This window comes from Tamandua tetradactyla, chromosome 7 (assembly GCF_023851605.1).
Source record: "Tamandua tetradactyla isolate mTamTet1 chromosome 7, mTamTet1.pri, whole genome shotgun sequence".
Taxonomy (NCBI): domain Eukaryota; kingdom Metazoa; phylum Chordata; class Mammalia; order Pilosa; family Myrmecophagidae; genus Tamandua; species Tamandua tetradactyla.
The window spans coordinates 107,812,490-107,828,950 of record NC_135333.1 but is presented as its reverse complement, the minus strand read 5'-3'; the positions used below and the strand labels follow the sequence as shown (position 1 = coordinate 107,828,950).

The following is a 16,461-nucleotide window of genomic DNA, read 5'->3' as shown; positions in this document are numbered from 1 at the left end:
TTTCTCTCTCCCTCTCCCTCCCCCTCTCTTTCTTCCTTTCCTTCTCCTCCTCTTTTGTCTCCTTCTTTCCTCTCTTCAGTGTTCTTTGGCTTCTTACTATAGCTGTAAAGTTGAAAGTGAAGGAGAAAGCTGGTGGTTTAAATACTTAAAAGAAAAGTATTTTCTTTTAATCCAGCTCTGCATTCTCTTTGATTCCTCGCCCCTGCCTTCCCCCCACCCCCCACCAGCCTCATTAAAGCCCATTCAGGTTAAGTTGGGCTGAGTGGCTAGCTCTAGCTCTCTTGTGGGTGGAAGCCTGGAATTCAGATTTTAAAACAACGTGAGAAGAATAAGAGAGTGAGCTCCAAAACCTCATTCCTAGCACCCTTGCAGATAAGAGAACTGCCCCCGGCCTCCACCAGAGATGGTCAGAGGCAGACTCGTAGAGCCCAAGGAAGGCCAGGTGGGCCTCTGAAGGATGCTGGGACCACCTCCCTGCTGTGGCCCAATGGGTAGATGGGGCCTCAGGGAACTTGGCCCCCAGCACAGGGAATAGTGAGAAGCTTTGGCTCATGTCTCTGGAAGTGCCGTCTGGGCTCCCTACAATGTGAGCTCTTCTTGGTATCCATGGCCTGGAAATCTAAGAGGAAGAACTCTGGGCCTGACAAGATGGGGGGGTGGAAGGATAGAGTAGTCTCTTAGGCCTGGGCAAAATGACGGCTTATTTAAAAAAAGAGAGAGAGAGAGAGAGAGAGAGAGAGAGAGAGAGAGAGAGAGAAATAAGAACTATCTCTGAATTAGAAACTTCTGGCATTTGAATGATGACCATATCTAATTTCTGGGTAGGCTTTACAAGGTACTTCCATGCTTTCCCACTGCTTTGGAAAGCAATAGTAGCATGATTCATTCCTATTTCTATAAAGGTGGGCAAAAGCCTGGCATACAGTCTCTCTCTCTCTGGATAGTTATTGAGTTACCCAGTCTTTCTGGGTAGGCCTTCAATTGGTTAGACTTGGGGCTAGAATGCCCACAAGTGACTGGCACTACTCAACCTCCTCTTACATGTCTGGGTCTCCTGTTGCTGCTTGGGGAGGCCAAGGGCCAGGACCAGCAGCAGCCACTTCCTGGTCTCTGTGTTCAGTGGTCAGCCCCTGGGGCTCTTTGCCTGTGGGCTCACCTTTATTCAGCACCAAGAGTTTCATTCTATCCAGGAAGCTAAAAGTTGAGCCTCAGACCCGAAGTCTCCCAGATCTGGATCCCTTAACTTCTTGCTAACTAGGCTTACTGATAAGTTTTTCAACTTCTGTGGTCACATGAATAAAATGTGGGGGCTACACCAATAGTTTCTAGGGTACCTTATCGATCTAGGCTGTGGCTACCTGGGACTGCTGGCTGAACCATTCTGCTCTCTTCACCCATCCCAGGGCCCAAGTTGCCTTGATCCCCATCTGTCCATTTGCTGGAACAAGGATGTTGACGAATGAGTATGTTTGTCTTAAATCCCACGTGTGGTCTAGTGAATGTGAACAGTGAGTCATTTTTTACCAAGAATCACCACTGGTGTCTGGTATTTGGAGAAGATGCTGTCACTAGCTCATCTCTGGGGGAGGGAAAGAAGGGTTCTGTCTGGGCCTTTGCTTTGAGTTTTGGGTATCTCCATACTTAGTAGCTCCTTGGAAGATGCTGCTGCTCCTGCAGAAGATGATTCCACCACCACCTTTCCCCAGCTAAATCCTGTCACTTTCTCTGCAATAAAAAGTGGGGCCAAGCCCTGGTGGGGCTGGGAGGAGTAATGAGTAATACCCTAGGTCAAAGATGATGAGAAGCCTCCACAGAGGTGTTTTTATGCAATCTGCCTAAAGCTCTGTGTGGTGTAGCTAGTGGGGGTGGGGGGTGGGGGTGGGGTGGAGGTGTAAAAAGAAGCCTGAATTAGGAAGTTGCCCAGAGACTGAGAAGGTAGGCAGCAGCAAGATGGTGAGATGAAGCTTCCTACACTGCGTGGTGGCTCTGAGTCTGCTGAGACTCTCTGACCCATTTGAAAATCTTCCTCCCCCAGGGAAATGAGGGAGGGTGCACGCGTGTGCACACATGTGCACACATCTGCATAGGACACTAGTGAATACTAGCTTCCTAGCGAAGGTACCTGACTTTGGTATCTTTTCTTATAGAATCCCTACATGCCTGTCTTTCAGAAAGGAGGGCTTTCTCAGGACTTCCACCATTAGTCTGTCCTCTTCTCTTTCTAGCCAGGTTGTCTGCTATCCATAGCTTTAGTTTGGGCCTTTTCTCCCTTCTCCACGTATCTGTGCATATGTCTGTCCCTGGATTGGGAGATGTTCTTGTCACAGATCTCTGGACTTTAGAAGACTTGAGCTGAGATTAGAATTCTTTTGCTTCTCATAATGACTAGTTAAAAGCAGGGAGGGTTACTCTGTGGATTAAGTGTTTAAATGCTTTTTCTCCGTGTGACAATGTATGCATACTTTCCCTGTATAATAAAAGGGAGTGAGGGTAGGGAATAGATTACTGTAAGAGTAAATGATGTAAATATGGGAGCAGAGTAGGCAATGAAAGAAAGGAGGAGGGGGTGGTTGGCACACTCGGCCTAGAGGGTAGGGGGTGGTGGGGGTGGGCACTGAGAGGAGCCCGGGGCCTGGGTTGGATCCTGAATCCTCTGTGGGAGAACGTCAGCCGGACCTGCTTGTAGGCGGGTTTCTGTGGTCATAGCCCCAGCAGGCTGGGGCTGGGGACCTGGAAAGCTGTTGACCCAGAGGAGGAACATGTGCTCTCTCTGCAGGCGAAGCATGAAGCGGAAGGCACTGTTCACCTGTCCATTCAATGGAGACTGCCGCATCACCAAGGACAACAGGCGCCACTGCCAGGCCTGCCGGCTCAAGCGCTGTGTGGACATCGGCATGATGAAGGAGTGTGAGTGTCCAGGGGGTCAAGGGAAGACAGGAAGTCAGGAGCAAGGCTCTGGCCACTGTTCATGCAGGTGTGTCCCAAGAGGTCCACAGTTGCCAGTGTCTAGGGCCTGGGAGGTGGGGGTGGACAAGCAGCCTGGGGCAGGGCAGCCCACCTCTTTAAGGTCAAGTGTACCAAGTGCTTCTGAGAGCCTCTCTAGGATCCATATGTCTGTCTTGGAGGCCCTGAAGGAAGGGAGGCCTGCCCGGAGAGAGAGGCAGGGCACTGCCTTTGTGAGTCCTAACAGGTCAGAGTTTTCCTCCATGACCTCATCACTAGTCACAGCTCCCTGTTTCCTGGACCTGGGGGTGGGAAAGAAGAGGCTTAAGGGCCCCAGGGTCCTCTGGGTCTAGGCTTTGGGAAAGAGGATTGCAAGGGTGATGGTGAGAGAGAATACATATTCAGAATCTAGCTGACGTCCCTATTCTGCCCTGCCCCAGCCTTCCAGACACTGGTCCCATGAGGAGATCTGAGAGCTGGCTCCTGGGAGACTAGGTGGGAAGACTCTGCCAGGGGAAGCATTGTTCTAGGATGGCCCTCTAAATCCACATGGAGATGCAGTGACCCTATAGGACTTCCCGTCCCACTCCGGGATTGGAGGAGAGGACCAACGCTGCAGATTTATAGGGATATTCTGATACCCCATTAGAAATAACTCCTGAACTTTGCATCTGAGCTCTAACTCTAGTTATTTGGTAACCAGAGCAGCCACTGAATTCAGCAGATACTAACTGTACCAGCTGGGCATAGTTGCCCTCACACATCCTCTGCTCTCCTTGCATTCCGCCCCCTTCCCTGGCCTGAGAACAGAGCCTAGATCCTGCTGAATGTGAGGCCTGAGGAGTCTCAGGAGGGCAGGCTTAGATGCAGGTAGCTCTGGAGCTCTTCTGGTCATGGGGCCTTTTTAGGGGAATGGGAAAATGCGAGAAGAGAGAGGATATGTCAGGAATAGAGAAGTCAAAGGACAGGGCTTAGAGGATGATAAATTTCTTCCTTGATGGGAGAAATAAATTCTCTGTTGGGCAAAGAAGGCAGAACTGATGTCCTCACTTTAGGTCTCAACTCCAGTGCCCAGAGCTCCTCTTTGGGCTTTAACTGAGGCTCCCTGCCTGTGGTCATGGCCTCTCACTCTTATCCCTGCTCCCCAACCAGCACTGACAGCCCTGGAAGGAATTTCCAGGCCATCACTCCTCCTTGCCCCCACGGGAGAATGCGGGCCTGGACACGCTGAGTGCTCCTAGCCCTGTCCCCTGCCCCACCCTGACTCCGGTGCTTATCCTGGAGGAAGTGGAGGCCTAAGACCCGCATGCCTCTGGGATTCTTACACATTCCCTTTGTGGGGCACCGGGGTGGAAACACACAATGTGGCTCAGCACAGCCCCTGCCCCCAAGTTGCTCAGTCACTACCTGCCCAGAACCTGGGACCTTAGGCTCCAGCCAACCTAGAACAGCAATGAGTTACACTGTTGGGATTCAGTATGGCTCCTTCTGCTGCAGAAGCTCCAGCTGGGGCCAAGAGATGGACGTCCTAGAGATCTCTTCTTCTATTCCCCAGTCTATCCTGAGCCAGTAAAACAGGAGAAAGGAGATGTTATATTGGCTTAGAATTAAAAGAGGAAGAACACTTAGAGAGCATCTGAGGCCCAGAAGGGTAACATGTCAGGACTAGGGTCAGAAAGCAAGCTGTTGGCCAAGATGGTACTAGGCTCAACTCCCTGTCCCCTGCTAGATCCCTCGGTCTTGAAGAGAGTGCTGCATCTGCAGTGGAGATGGCTGCCAGGCCTTGGGTGTATCGAGGTGCCCTCCCCCAGGTACACCACATGATCCAGAAGTACATGCCCATCCTCAACCTCAAATAAGCTTTGTCCTTCAGCCGCCCCAAACCCAGCTTCAGCCCTTCCCCATGGAGCCCCAGAACCCTATCTTGGCTATATGCCCTTTGCCCATGCCACTCTCATGATGCCACTGCAAGAAGCTGTCATAACTTGGGCATAACTTAGCTCTCAGGGGAGCCCCAGAACTCCAGTTAAAATAGAAATGTTGGGCCAGCACAGGCTTACTCTTTCTACTGTCCTAAAAGGAAGGCCCTCCGGGAAGAGATATAATTCTGTAGCTCCCTGCTTCGGGTTAGCCCAGCTGGACCACTGATGGACAGTCCCAGCTTTTGGAGGCCTTGCCTGTGTGCGTGGGCCTGGAGATCCCCTGCTCAGAACTCTAGGAGAGCTGCTCATATCATCTGTGTTGGGTGTTGTCCCCAAGGCCTAGCCTCTTACAGAATTGAATTTCAACATTTGGAAAACGACTGGACAGTCCCAAGGCTCCCTATCAAGGGAGCTGAAAATACAGGTTCCCTTCAGGCCAGGGCAAGGAGGTGGACCCTGTGTAGTAGAGGTATGAGAAAGGAAAGGGGATGAAGATGGAAACTAATGTTTATTGACCACCTACTCCTGTGACGGATACTGTGTTTTTCTTTGATTTTCACAACAATCCCTAAATAGGGAAATTCTTATTCATATTTTTTTAATAGATGAGGAAATTCAGAGGAATTAAAATATCATGCCTCTAAACTAATAGGAAGGTGGTTTGAGCATTCTCCCCTAGATCTGTCTGCTTCCTAAGGCCAGGCCTATGGGCCTCAGCCCAGGGCAGCCCCTCAGGCATCAGCAGCAGATCAGAACCCACCTCCTTTGTCCTCTTCCAGGAACTGCCCGGGGCCCTTAAGGATGGGCTGGAGAGAGCTTTATTTCCATGAGGGCTCCTTTTTGCTCTCTTTATGCCTCCGTTGACTTTGTGCCCCTGGAGCCCAAGAAATTGCATGGTTGAATTCTTGTACCTTGTTATACCACACCTGTGGTGCGCAGAACTACCTATAACATTAACTTTTTAAACGTTTTTGTGGATGTAGGTCTTTTCTCTCCAGTGTTAGGACAAGCAGCTGGCACCTAATAGGTGCTCAGTAAGTATGTATCAAATAAATGAACATTTGCTCTCCATTAGCCTCATGGTATCCCTTCACCTCCCATTGGTCTATGAATCACTAAGAGTCTTCCCAGTCTGATTTTTGGTGTCATTCGCTTGGCAATATGTTGTGTCCTCTTCCCTGTTGTTGTCCTAGGCCACCATCAGCATCATGAAATGTTTTAAAATTATGTTTTCAGGTCTTGACTCCCCAACTCTATTCTAGACTTAATGGGGCAGGGAGCATGTCTTGCATGGGAATAGGTTGTTGCATATAGGAGGCAGCTTAGAAGGGAGACAAAAAGGCTACTAAGCAGGCTTCACAAAGTTCATGTACCAAAGCTCATGCACCTTATTTAGCCGAGACCAAATAAAGGCTCTCTCTGGACCTATTCACTCTTATTCTAGATCAGTGGTTTTTAACTTCAAAACATGTTCCTTGTTACATGATAGTAATGGTATTTTAGTACTAATTAAAAAATTTACAATGAAGTGAATAACCCCATAACCCCCCATAAAACGAATGATTTATTTCATAAAGTCACAATAGCATCTACATATGTGAGAGATGTATGACTTGTTCAGTCCCCGAACAATGTGGCTTTGCTGGAGGCCGGAGGGCCTGTTTGAGATCAGCAGCTGTCAGCATTTTTTCCTCTAGTATCCACACGGAGTATGGTGGTTACTGGTTGATGCAAGTGAATAGGAGCAAGAGTGTTACAAGGTTAAACTTGAGTCTTAACTTTATCTTCTTGGGCCATGATAGCTCAACAGGCAGACTTCTCGCCTGCCATGCTGGAGACCTGGGTTTGATTCTGGGTGCCTGCCCATGCAAAAAAAAAAAAAAAGAAAAAAAAGCCTTTATCTTCTTAAAGCAAATTATTTACAAAGTTTGTTAGTTTGTTTGCTTTTTCACACTCTTTATAACCAATGGAACACCTCTGTGTCAGGACCCTAGGGCTGATAACCACTCCTACTGAGCATTCCTGATTATAATCAGAGGCAATCTGGGGAAACAGTTACTACCATAGACTAGAACCAGTTGGCACAGATCTGAATGCTAGTTCCACCACTTGTCAGCTGTGTGACTTTGTGCAAGGTATTTCACCTCTCTGGGCCTCAGATCTCTCATCTGTAAAATGGGCTAATGATAGTACCTTCCTTAAAGGGTTGTAGAAAGACTATATTACATGAGAGTAAATACATAAAGAGGACTTAGAACAGTGCCCAGTACATAAAAAATTCTATGTATGTTATCATTAACATTATTTTTTTCATTACCTAAAACTTCAACACCAGGATTTCCACTTCCCAACAGTTTAGAAAGAACTTTTAAGGGAAAGAAAGACTCACTTCTAGTGGCTTGTACCAATAAGAACAGACAACACATAGCTTAACAGACAGGAGAAGACTGAAAATTATAAAAAGTAGCACAGAACTAGAAATCATGTCAGGCTCAGCCATTTGGTTCAGGGAAAAGCAACCCAAACACCTCTGAGGTCATAACTGTGCTCCTGCAAAGTTCAGTAATTATTCAGAGTGATGCCTCTGAATCATCAGGTAAAGGTTATATGATGTTACAGGTGCTCCACTACAAAGGTATTTTTCTAGAAAATATTTCGATCAAAATTGTTAAAAGAGGTCAGCTTTGCTCAGCCACATTGGGGACTGGCATACAGTGGGCTTCTCACTGTCCTTTCCTGGGCCCAGGACAATAACTTACACATGTAGGTGATCGATGTTTATCTGTTTGGTTCCAATCTATCAGACTTTCTAGCAAGCACCACAATCAGGAAGCCCCACTGGGTTTGCATCTGTAGGAGGAGCTTGGCCCTGCCCTCAAGCAGCTTACAGTCTGGTGGAGGAGACTGTCAGATTCTTAGGTTCTCCCTCTAGAATCTACTGGAAACTGTAACAGCCATAAATCTTACAGGGCTGAAGACAACTGGATGACAACATGTATGGGAAAGACTATATGTGCAGCAGGAATGAGGAATGAGAAACCAGTGCAAACTAGGGCAATCGAGAAAGGCACCCTAGTATAAGAGCATTACAGGTTGGGCATTGAAAAAGAGTTGACCTTACACAGCTGTTGAGGAGAGAAGACCCAGGTAGACAGGCCTCCTGCCCAGGGGAAAATGGGATGACAAGAGCGAGCAGGTCACATTCATAGGTTAGCAGTACCCTACTTGACTAGAGCAGAACTGTGTCCTGGGAAATGTGACTGAGGCTAGAAAGAGTCGAATGATGAGGGGAGCCTTGATTTTAGTTTGGATGTGGCAAGCAAAGAGCCAGGAAAGAAGAGCCAGAAGAGTGACACCATAGATTCACAAGGGGATATCAGAGCCTAGTCAGGCTGAGAATCATACTTGTGGACGCTGATGGTGCGGCTGGCAAAGCCAGGCCTCTCTAGCTCCATCTTAACACCTCCTCTTGCCTACCCCCTCAGCCATGCACACTGCCTGTCCCTGGGATGCTCCCTGCTCCTTCCTCTCCCATCCTGTTTGACCTCTTGAGGTCTGAGCAGACACCTTCTGTGGGAAGAGGGTTGGCAGCTCTTTGGTCAGGTGAATCAATAATCTGGGCATGGCCTCCTCTCAGTCCTCCTCTTGGTATGGTTTATCACAGCAATAGAGGGAACGCTCCATCTTTTGCCATAGGCTTCCTTTTTTTGCGGTACCTGTGGCTTGCTTCTACTCTCCATAAGCCCTACCAACATTTCCTTGTCCCTGCACCTAAGGACCTGGTCCAACGGGCCTTTCTTGAAGCCTGGAACCCACCCACTCCAGGGTTCTGGTTCCTTTCCCTGCTCTTGTGAAACTCCCCAGTTCTGTGGGCAGATGCCCTGGCAGTGCCAGCACAGAGCAAGTACCTACAGGCCGAAGGCCCCAGTGCCCACTCCTGCCGTCAGCGCTCTGCAAGCTCTGGCCAAGAAGTCTGTTTGCCCTGCTGCCGTGCCAGGCATCCCTGCTCCCAGCCCCACCCTTTTGGGCAGCTGCCCCAACACAGTGAGGCCAGTAGGACCCAGAATCCCCTGCACAAACCCAAGGGTGGGGTGGGGTCTCCCCATCATCAGACACCCTGACTACCATCTGGAGAGAACTTCCCACTTCAAGCTGTAAGGTGTAATAATTGGGGATTTCAAGAGGATGGCAAACTTCCTTTGGAAGAAATTTCAAGACTGTTCAGATAGAAGGCATGTTTTGCAGGGAACCAAAGAAACACAGTCTCTCTCAGTTGGTCAGAGGTGCCTGTCTGGAAACTTGGCACTGGAAATGACCAGGTAGAGGTTCATTCTGACTTCTGACTGACTTCTCAGCCAGTCCTAACAGGCAGCAATGTGAATGTCCACTCAGTTACGTCCTTGCCTCACTCATGATCATGGAATATGGGGATGGAGGAGAAGAGAACTCATGATTAATGAGTGTCTGCTCTCTGCTAGGTGAGCATTCACTTCTCAATACAGCCAATCCCTTGAGGTCACACCACCCCCTTTATGGAGGAAGGAACAAGAAAGGGATCTTAAATAGTGTATGGTGGTGAACTTCTCAGTTTATACATGAGAGAGTGAAGGCCCAGAGAGTTTAAGTAGTCCGCCCACGGCCACGCAACTTGGTTTGTTTTGTGTGTGTTGGCAGGAGCTGGCGATCAAACCCGGGTCTCTGGCATGACAGGCGAGAACTCTGCCTGCTGAGCCACCTTGGCCCGCCCCACAACTTGTTTTTGAGAACCCAGACTCCCTAAGGCACATGTCTTCCATCCTCTCAAGTCCTCTTTCCCTCCCTCTCTTGGGCCTTTTCAGCACAGAAAACCCTAATTTTCTTTCCACCTCGTGGGGTTGGGGAATATGGGATGTATGACACCTGCTGGCAGGAAAGCCCCCCGTGAGGCCCTGGTGTGAAGAAACAGCACACACGCTCCCCCGCCCCATCCCTGCACCTTAAACTGGAGGACAGCTTCTGGGCGGAGCTGCAGGCCCAGCTCTATGTGTCCCCTTCCTGCACCCACAGTCATCCTGACGGATGAGGAGGTGCAGCGGAAGCGGGAGATGATCCTGAAGAGGAAGGAGGAGGAGGCCTTGAAGGACAGTCTGCGGCCCAAGCTGTCCGAGGAGCAGCAGCGCATCATTGCCATCCTGCTGGACGCGCACCACAAGACCTATGACCCCACCTACGCCTACGTTAGCCATTTCCGGGTAGGTCCGCCGGCTGACCAGGAGGGATGGGCCGGCTCTGCGGAGAACCACCTGGTGTAGCCATGGCCTGGGGAGTAGATGGAGGACAGGGGGCATCCTGGCACAGGACAGAGGGAAGAGGTGGAGGCTGCTGTGTTTCTCTGACACTGGGAAGGTCTTCCCCTCCCAGAGACCCTCTGGAAACCATTCCCAGCAGAGATGGGGCCAAGGCAGGAAGGTGGCCCTGAAATGTGAGCTTCTGACATGGTTCTTCTCTCCTAGCCTCCAGTTCGCACGGGTGAGAATGAAGGGAACCACCTCTCAAGGCCCTTCTCACGACATACACCTAGCTTCTCTGGGGACTCCTCCTCCTCCGGTCACTGTTCCACCTCTTCAGGTAAGATGTGGACTTCCCAGAGCTCCCCACCCCAACTGCCCTCCAGCTGCTGCATGGAACCAGACGGAAGGCTCTGTAATGAGAATGCCACTAAATCACTGAGTCCGCACAGGGCTCCCAGGACAACCTGTTCTACAGGTGGGGGATAACTTGCCCAGGGTCCACACTGGGGAAGAGGCTAAGCTAGGATTTCAGCCGGGTAAGTCTGCCTCCAAAGCCCCTGCTCCTTCCTCTAAGTCAGGATTCTGCACATGGCTCCCTCCCTGGGGATGTCCCTCTGAGTCTTGGGGGGCCATTATGACCCTGGAGAACCTGTCACCTCCTGCTCACCTGAGAACCATGCTTTCTTCTTGTGGTCCTTTTCTGCTTTTCTCTTCATTCTTCTTGCCTCATCCTCCCCTTCCCCTTGGCACCCTTCCATGTTTGGGATCTGCAGGAGGGCAGGGAAAGAAAAACCCCTTTCCCCCCATGGGACTAGAACCCTCAGACATGGAACCTCCAGGTTCATTGAGGGATCTGTGCACAGATTCAGAATAGGTGGAAAGGGCCCCAGTGCTAACTGGACAGACACTGCAGTTGGAGCTGCCTCCATTGTGATTAACCACCCAGAAGTGACAGTGATCAGGGGCAAAAGAGAAACATTGACCATTGCATGGACTGACTGACTGACCAAACCCCTCACCTTGTAGGGATCCCTCCCACATGTGAACTTTCTCTACCCACCATCCTGCTCTTTTCCTTTGATGGCATATCAATTTGTATCAGTGAGCCTCAATCTGGGAAGTTATATATTAGTCTGCACTGCAGCTTTTCACAGTAATTCCCTATTACTTAGGAGTATGAGCCCCATCAGGTTAATTGATTTGGGGTGGTCACCTCCACCAATGGTATGTTCAGTATACCATGTATTTAGTTAAAGATTCAAATGAGTTAACATTTTTAAAAACAAATTACCTTTATGAGTCACCACTCCAGTCCTTACATTGATTTGTTTAAAAAAAATAGTTTGACATACCAAATGATTACACATAATAAATAGAAATGGAAAATAGGGATGTGTAGTATTAGAAATGTATCAACCATCATTATCTGTTAAAGACAAAAATTGATGCACAGTTAGTATTGTGGAAAGAGCAGCCAAAAAATACCTGGGAGAGGGTAGATTAAAGCTCTGGACCACTCACCAAAAAATATATTCTCCGTGTATCTGGAAGCTAATCACACGATAGCACTGAATAGTACCACCCGTAAGAACAATTTTAAAATATCAAAAGTACCAGGGGACTTTTATTGACAGTATTTTTAAGCCAAAGTTTTAAAATACTTGACAATTACTCAAATAAACTAAGCCACGAGGCACACCTTGTGAATTCAATAACTTGAATGTGATATGGTTAATAGGATACATACTGCATGAATATCTAAACTAGCCTCTTTCAAGTAAAGTGATCATTAAAAGATTTAAACTTAGTTTCCATTTCTGCTCAGAAGAGTGATGTCAGTATTCTAGCAATAGTGATAACATCCCATTATTATAAATGCAGAACATCTGATGTTCACATTACTTTGAATTGTATGTGATAGAAGAAAATACTTCTATGTACATGTGGTTCTATATTCTATGTGCAAATTTTAAATGGTGCAGGTTTATAATTAAAGCTGGGTTTAGCAAGTACTTTCTGACTTCAAAAAATCAATGATGAGGGTGGGCCGTGGTGGCTCAGCAGGTAAGAATGCTTGCCTGCCATGCCAGAGGACCCAGGTTCGATTCCCGGTGCCTGCCCAAGTAAAAAAAAAAGTCAATGATGAAAGCACTTCCTAAGTGTCACCAATCTTAGTTATAAGTAGGTGACACTGGTTCTTCTTTCCCCTCTAGGTGTGATGACCTTCATGTAGTATTAATTCCCAAGGTATATTTGTTTGGGACCATACTGCTTGCATGCTCTTCTTTCAAAGGCAGCTAACCATCTGCTTTACAACTTCATCGAAAAACAGTGTGGCAAGCTGAGGGTATAGAAGTGAGAAAAATTCAAAAGCAATTGAAAAATCCCAAATACAAATTCTTGGATAGCCAGGAATACCTGGGCTAAAATGCCAAGCAGCCTCCAAATGATTGAAAAGTCTTCCATCTGTACGGATGCCTTTACCAAGGCATCTGCCTTTACCAAGTATGATTTCCCCAAGGTTACTATTGATGGATATCGCTTCAACATGGGTGGAAACCCAATTTCTAATCGTGTTTTGCAGTATGCAGATCTCTTTGATATTATATCTGATTTTATACAAAGAACAAAATGCTTATAGTCCTCCATTCCGGATACCACATCGTACATTTCCTGTTTAGGATATACTATAATTCTCTTCCCTGAATATTATTTTGTTGTTGTTGTTTATTAATGGTGCAGCAGTTTTGAAGAAAGTTCTTGCCTGTACCTCCTCAGGTACAACTGAGGCCTGGAGTGGAAGAGTTCTGCTCATCAGTACATCATGGGAAGCTAAATATCTGGTGTTACATGTAGGTCCCCGCACCGGAGCAGAGGCTCTGACCGTCCCCCGACTTTGGACAGTGTCCTGAGACCACCTTGCTTAAGGCCCTCTAACCAATCCGAGCTGCCATGAGAGTCCCACTAAAGCTGGTCGCCACCGACGGGGTCAGTCCCGTGGCTGAGTTAACATTTTTAATTTTAAAAAATTACTATAACAACAGTAAAACATGGTCATTGGAGATAGAAAATATAAAATAAACATCACACACATGAATGCGTGTATGTATAATTCCACTAGCCAAAAGATCATCACTATTAGCACTCTTTCTTGTCTTTTTTTCAACAAATATGTCTATTCAAAAATGGAATTGTGCTATACATAGTCTGGTAACTTGGTTTTTTTTCCCTTAATAATATATTGCATCATACTTCCTTGTTATTCAGTATATATCTAGAATATCATTTTTAATGCCTGCATAGTGTTCTAAGGTATGATTGTACAAACCTTTTCTAAACCCCCAATCATTCTTTACCAGGTTTTTGGTAATAACACAATATGCTTGTAGCTGAACATTTGTACTCATGCCGGTTTTTTCACTTGTGATGAATTCATGGACATGGGATCACTGGTCAAAGAGTATGTGTCACTGTAGGCTTTGGACCCCACTGTCAAATAGCTTTCTAGATTACTAGTACAAATCTCCTTCTTCGGTACTTAGCACTGCATTAAGTTGCCTATCTTTACAGGTACTGTATTAATATTTAAAGATATTTGTTTCTAGTTTCATAGGTGAAAAATGTGGATGTTCTCATTTGTATTTTTCTGGTCACTAGTGAGGTTGAATGTTTTTTTTCCCATATTCATTTTTTATATGAACAGTAGTAACAACAAAGGGTCTTTAAAGCCAGGCTGAAAAATCATTGCTTGAGGAAGTTTTGTTTCTCAGGCTCCCTGATTTTATTCCCCAAAACCATTAAAAGAAGAAACTGGGAGAGTCCCAAATTGGGAGAGTCCCAAAGGGAGTTCTGGCGCTGAAGAGGGGCCCGCTAGGAAGAAGCAGTCAGTGTGGGATGCGTGGCTGACCCTGCAGCCAGGGTGCAGGATTCCTCATAGAAACTGGAGGAGGCCTGGCCCAAGTAGCCTTAAATAGTTCTTTCTCTTCCTTCATCCTCCCCCCAGACCTGATGGAGACAACCAGCTTCTCCAACCTGGATCTGAACGAAGACAACTCCGATGACTCTTCCGTGACCCTGGACCTGTCCCAGCTCTCCATGCTGCCCCACCTGGCTGACCTGGTCAGTTACAGCATCCAAAAGGTCATTGGCTTTGCCAAGATGATTCCAGGATTCAGGTAAGAAACTTCTGTGACATCCAATGAACAGAATCAGAACCAGAATCCTAGACTGAGCTAGAAGAAAGCTTGGAGATTACCCATCCACTGCTTTCTCCAAAAAGAGACTTGGGTCCTACCCTAGACCTCCTAAGTCAGAATCCTTGGGGTAGGCCCAGAAATTTGTAATTTAGGAAATGCTCCAGGAGCGGCCATCCAGCATTACTCTACAAGCCAACACTGGAGAGCTAGTCCACCCCACCCCCATCCCATCCTACCCCTCTTTCTGAGTGATGATGGAAAGAAAACCTAGAAAGGCTCAAAGGCTGCCCCTGGTCATTTTCTGGTGTTGAGTTGGAAAATCAGAGCCAGGCCTAGAACATTTAGTTCACTGTATGTGCACTCCAGCTGGCTTGGGTCTAATCCTCATACTATTCCTTTAAACGAAACCTACATTAATCTCTGACCCCAATTCTGAGACTAGAATGAGGTGATAGAGAAGATAAAGAGTTGGGCATATACCCTTGTAAAATAATCTAGGAATCCTAGTTTACCCTCACATGTGACTTGGGCACATCCTTCATCCAAATTTATATAAAAAGACCAGTTCCTCACCATACTAAGACCTTTGAGCCATAATGTATATGTATAAAGAGTTCTCCTTGAGTAATATCCTCTATTCAGATTCCTTCATGGGTCCAGTCTGTGATATAATTTACAACAGATATTTTATTATTTTGATAATAGTGGCATATATAGTACTTTTAAAAATATTCTTATAGTGTTAGATATTCTTAAAACATTTAGTGTTGGGTAGGCCATGGTGGCTCAGCAGGCAGAGTTCTCACCTGCCATGCCAGAGACCCAGGTTTAATTCCCAGTGCCTACCCATGCAAAACAAAACAAAACATATAGTGTTGGTGTTTTTACTAGATATGCTGGGGGTAGTGGTAGCTATACTTAAGTATATGTTCTCATTCTTTTAAAAATTTCATTTGGTACATTGCCATAAAATATATAAACAATGTGGTTGAGAAATAAAAATAAATAAATTGATATCAAGCAATATTACTATCATCTCAAGCAGTTACAAAAGCTGTAGCTGTACCAGGGATGCAGAATGACCTCATGATGTTCAGGTTCAGAGCTGGGATTTTGGGGGCTGGGAAATGATTTCACATTGGCTGGCTCTGGACAGGAACTAATATGAATTGCCAGATATTGTTTCAGGGATCTCTCTGATGCATAGGGAAACCAACAGTTACTGTCTAAATATCTGCATTTCTACTTAGATGATGGTAAGTCAAAACCTAGCCCGGCACTTCCAAGTTTGTTTCTACTCTGAGACAAGGGCTCTGTCATTTTATGTCCCCCACCAATGCAAATATCAGGAACTCTCCAATGCTCTTTCCCCAAAATTAATGTGAACACAGTGAAGAAGAGAAAAGCATCAGGCATTGTTAAGACACTCGTACAGCATTGCCTGTTTTGGTTGCGGCAAAACAAGTAAGGCCACTCTGGCAATCAGGCAGGAACAAGTGACTGTCTCCTGTGAGCCCAGCATGGCACTAGGCCTGGGATTTACCCTCCAGAGTCTTTCCTTGGAACTGACAACACATTCTGTTTAGCACAAGTTTCAACTCCCTCCTCCATTCTCCATATTGCTGTTTGCAAACTCCAGGTATCCCAAAATCCTGTTTTGTATAAACAGCTGGAAAAAAAACACTTCAAGATGCCAATGTGGACTCTGTAGCAACAGGCTTCCATCTTAATTCCAAGGAGCAATTCTCATCTCTGCAGAGTTTATCGTCCCCGGCTCTACTGGATAGTTTGAGGCCCTCTCCAGAAGCTAAATTTTGGCATTTCTAAATGAGAATACCATTTTATCATTTACTAATTTAACCAGTTACCACAAGGCTGTTCTCTCTACTAAGTAACCCTAGCCCTTATTTTTCTTCTCTGACCCTGATCTCCATCCTTTAACCCCACCATCACCAAATACCCTGATTCAGATAGCACTACCTCCCTTCAGTTTCTCTCCCCAAAGCTGAACTGATGTTTACCCCCTTCCTACCCCTTAATTTTCTCCAGAGTTCCCTTGCTGAACTCTTTAGTCCTGGCCAAAGTGAGTTATATATGAGCAAGTCCTGGAGTTGCCAAGCTATTGACACC

The 16,461-nt window shown here is 46.7% G+C and overlaps 1 protein-coding gene and 1 pseudogene across 1 annotated transcript in view; one reads left to right on the top strand and one right to left on the bottom strand.

Moving 5' to 3' along the window:
- Window positions 1-16,461, top strand: part of VDR (vitamin D receptor) — a 56,633-nt gene that overhangs the window by 29,975 nt on the left and 10,197 nt on the right. The window contains exons 5-8 of the mRNA XM_077170684.1: window positions 2,777-2,907; window positions 9,912-10,096; window positions 10,358-10,472; window positions 14,139-14,310. Coding sequence (XP_077026799.1) covers window positions 2,777-2,907; window positions 9,912-10,096; window positions 10,358-10,472; window positions 14,139-14,310 — 603 coding nt within the window. The remainder of the gene's footprint in view (window positions 1-2,776; window positions 2,908-9,911; window positions 10,097-10,357; window positions 10,473-14,138; window positions 14,311-16,461) is intronic.
- Window positions 12,345-13,089, bottom strand: LOC143691740 (coenzyme Q-binding protein COQ10 homolog B, mitochondrial pseudogene; annotated as a pseudogene).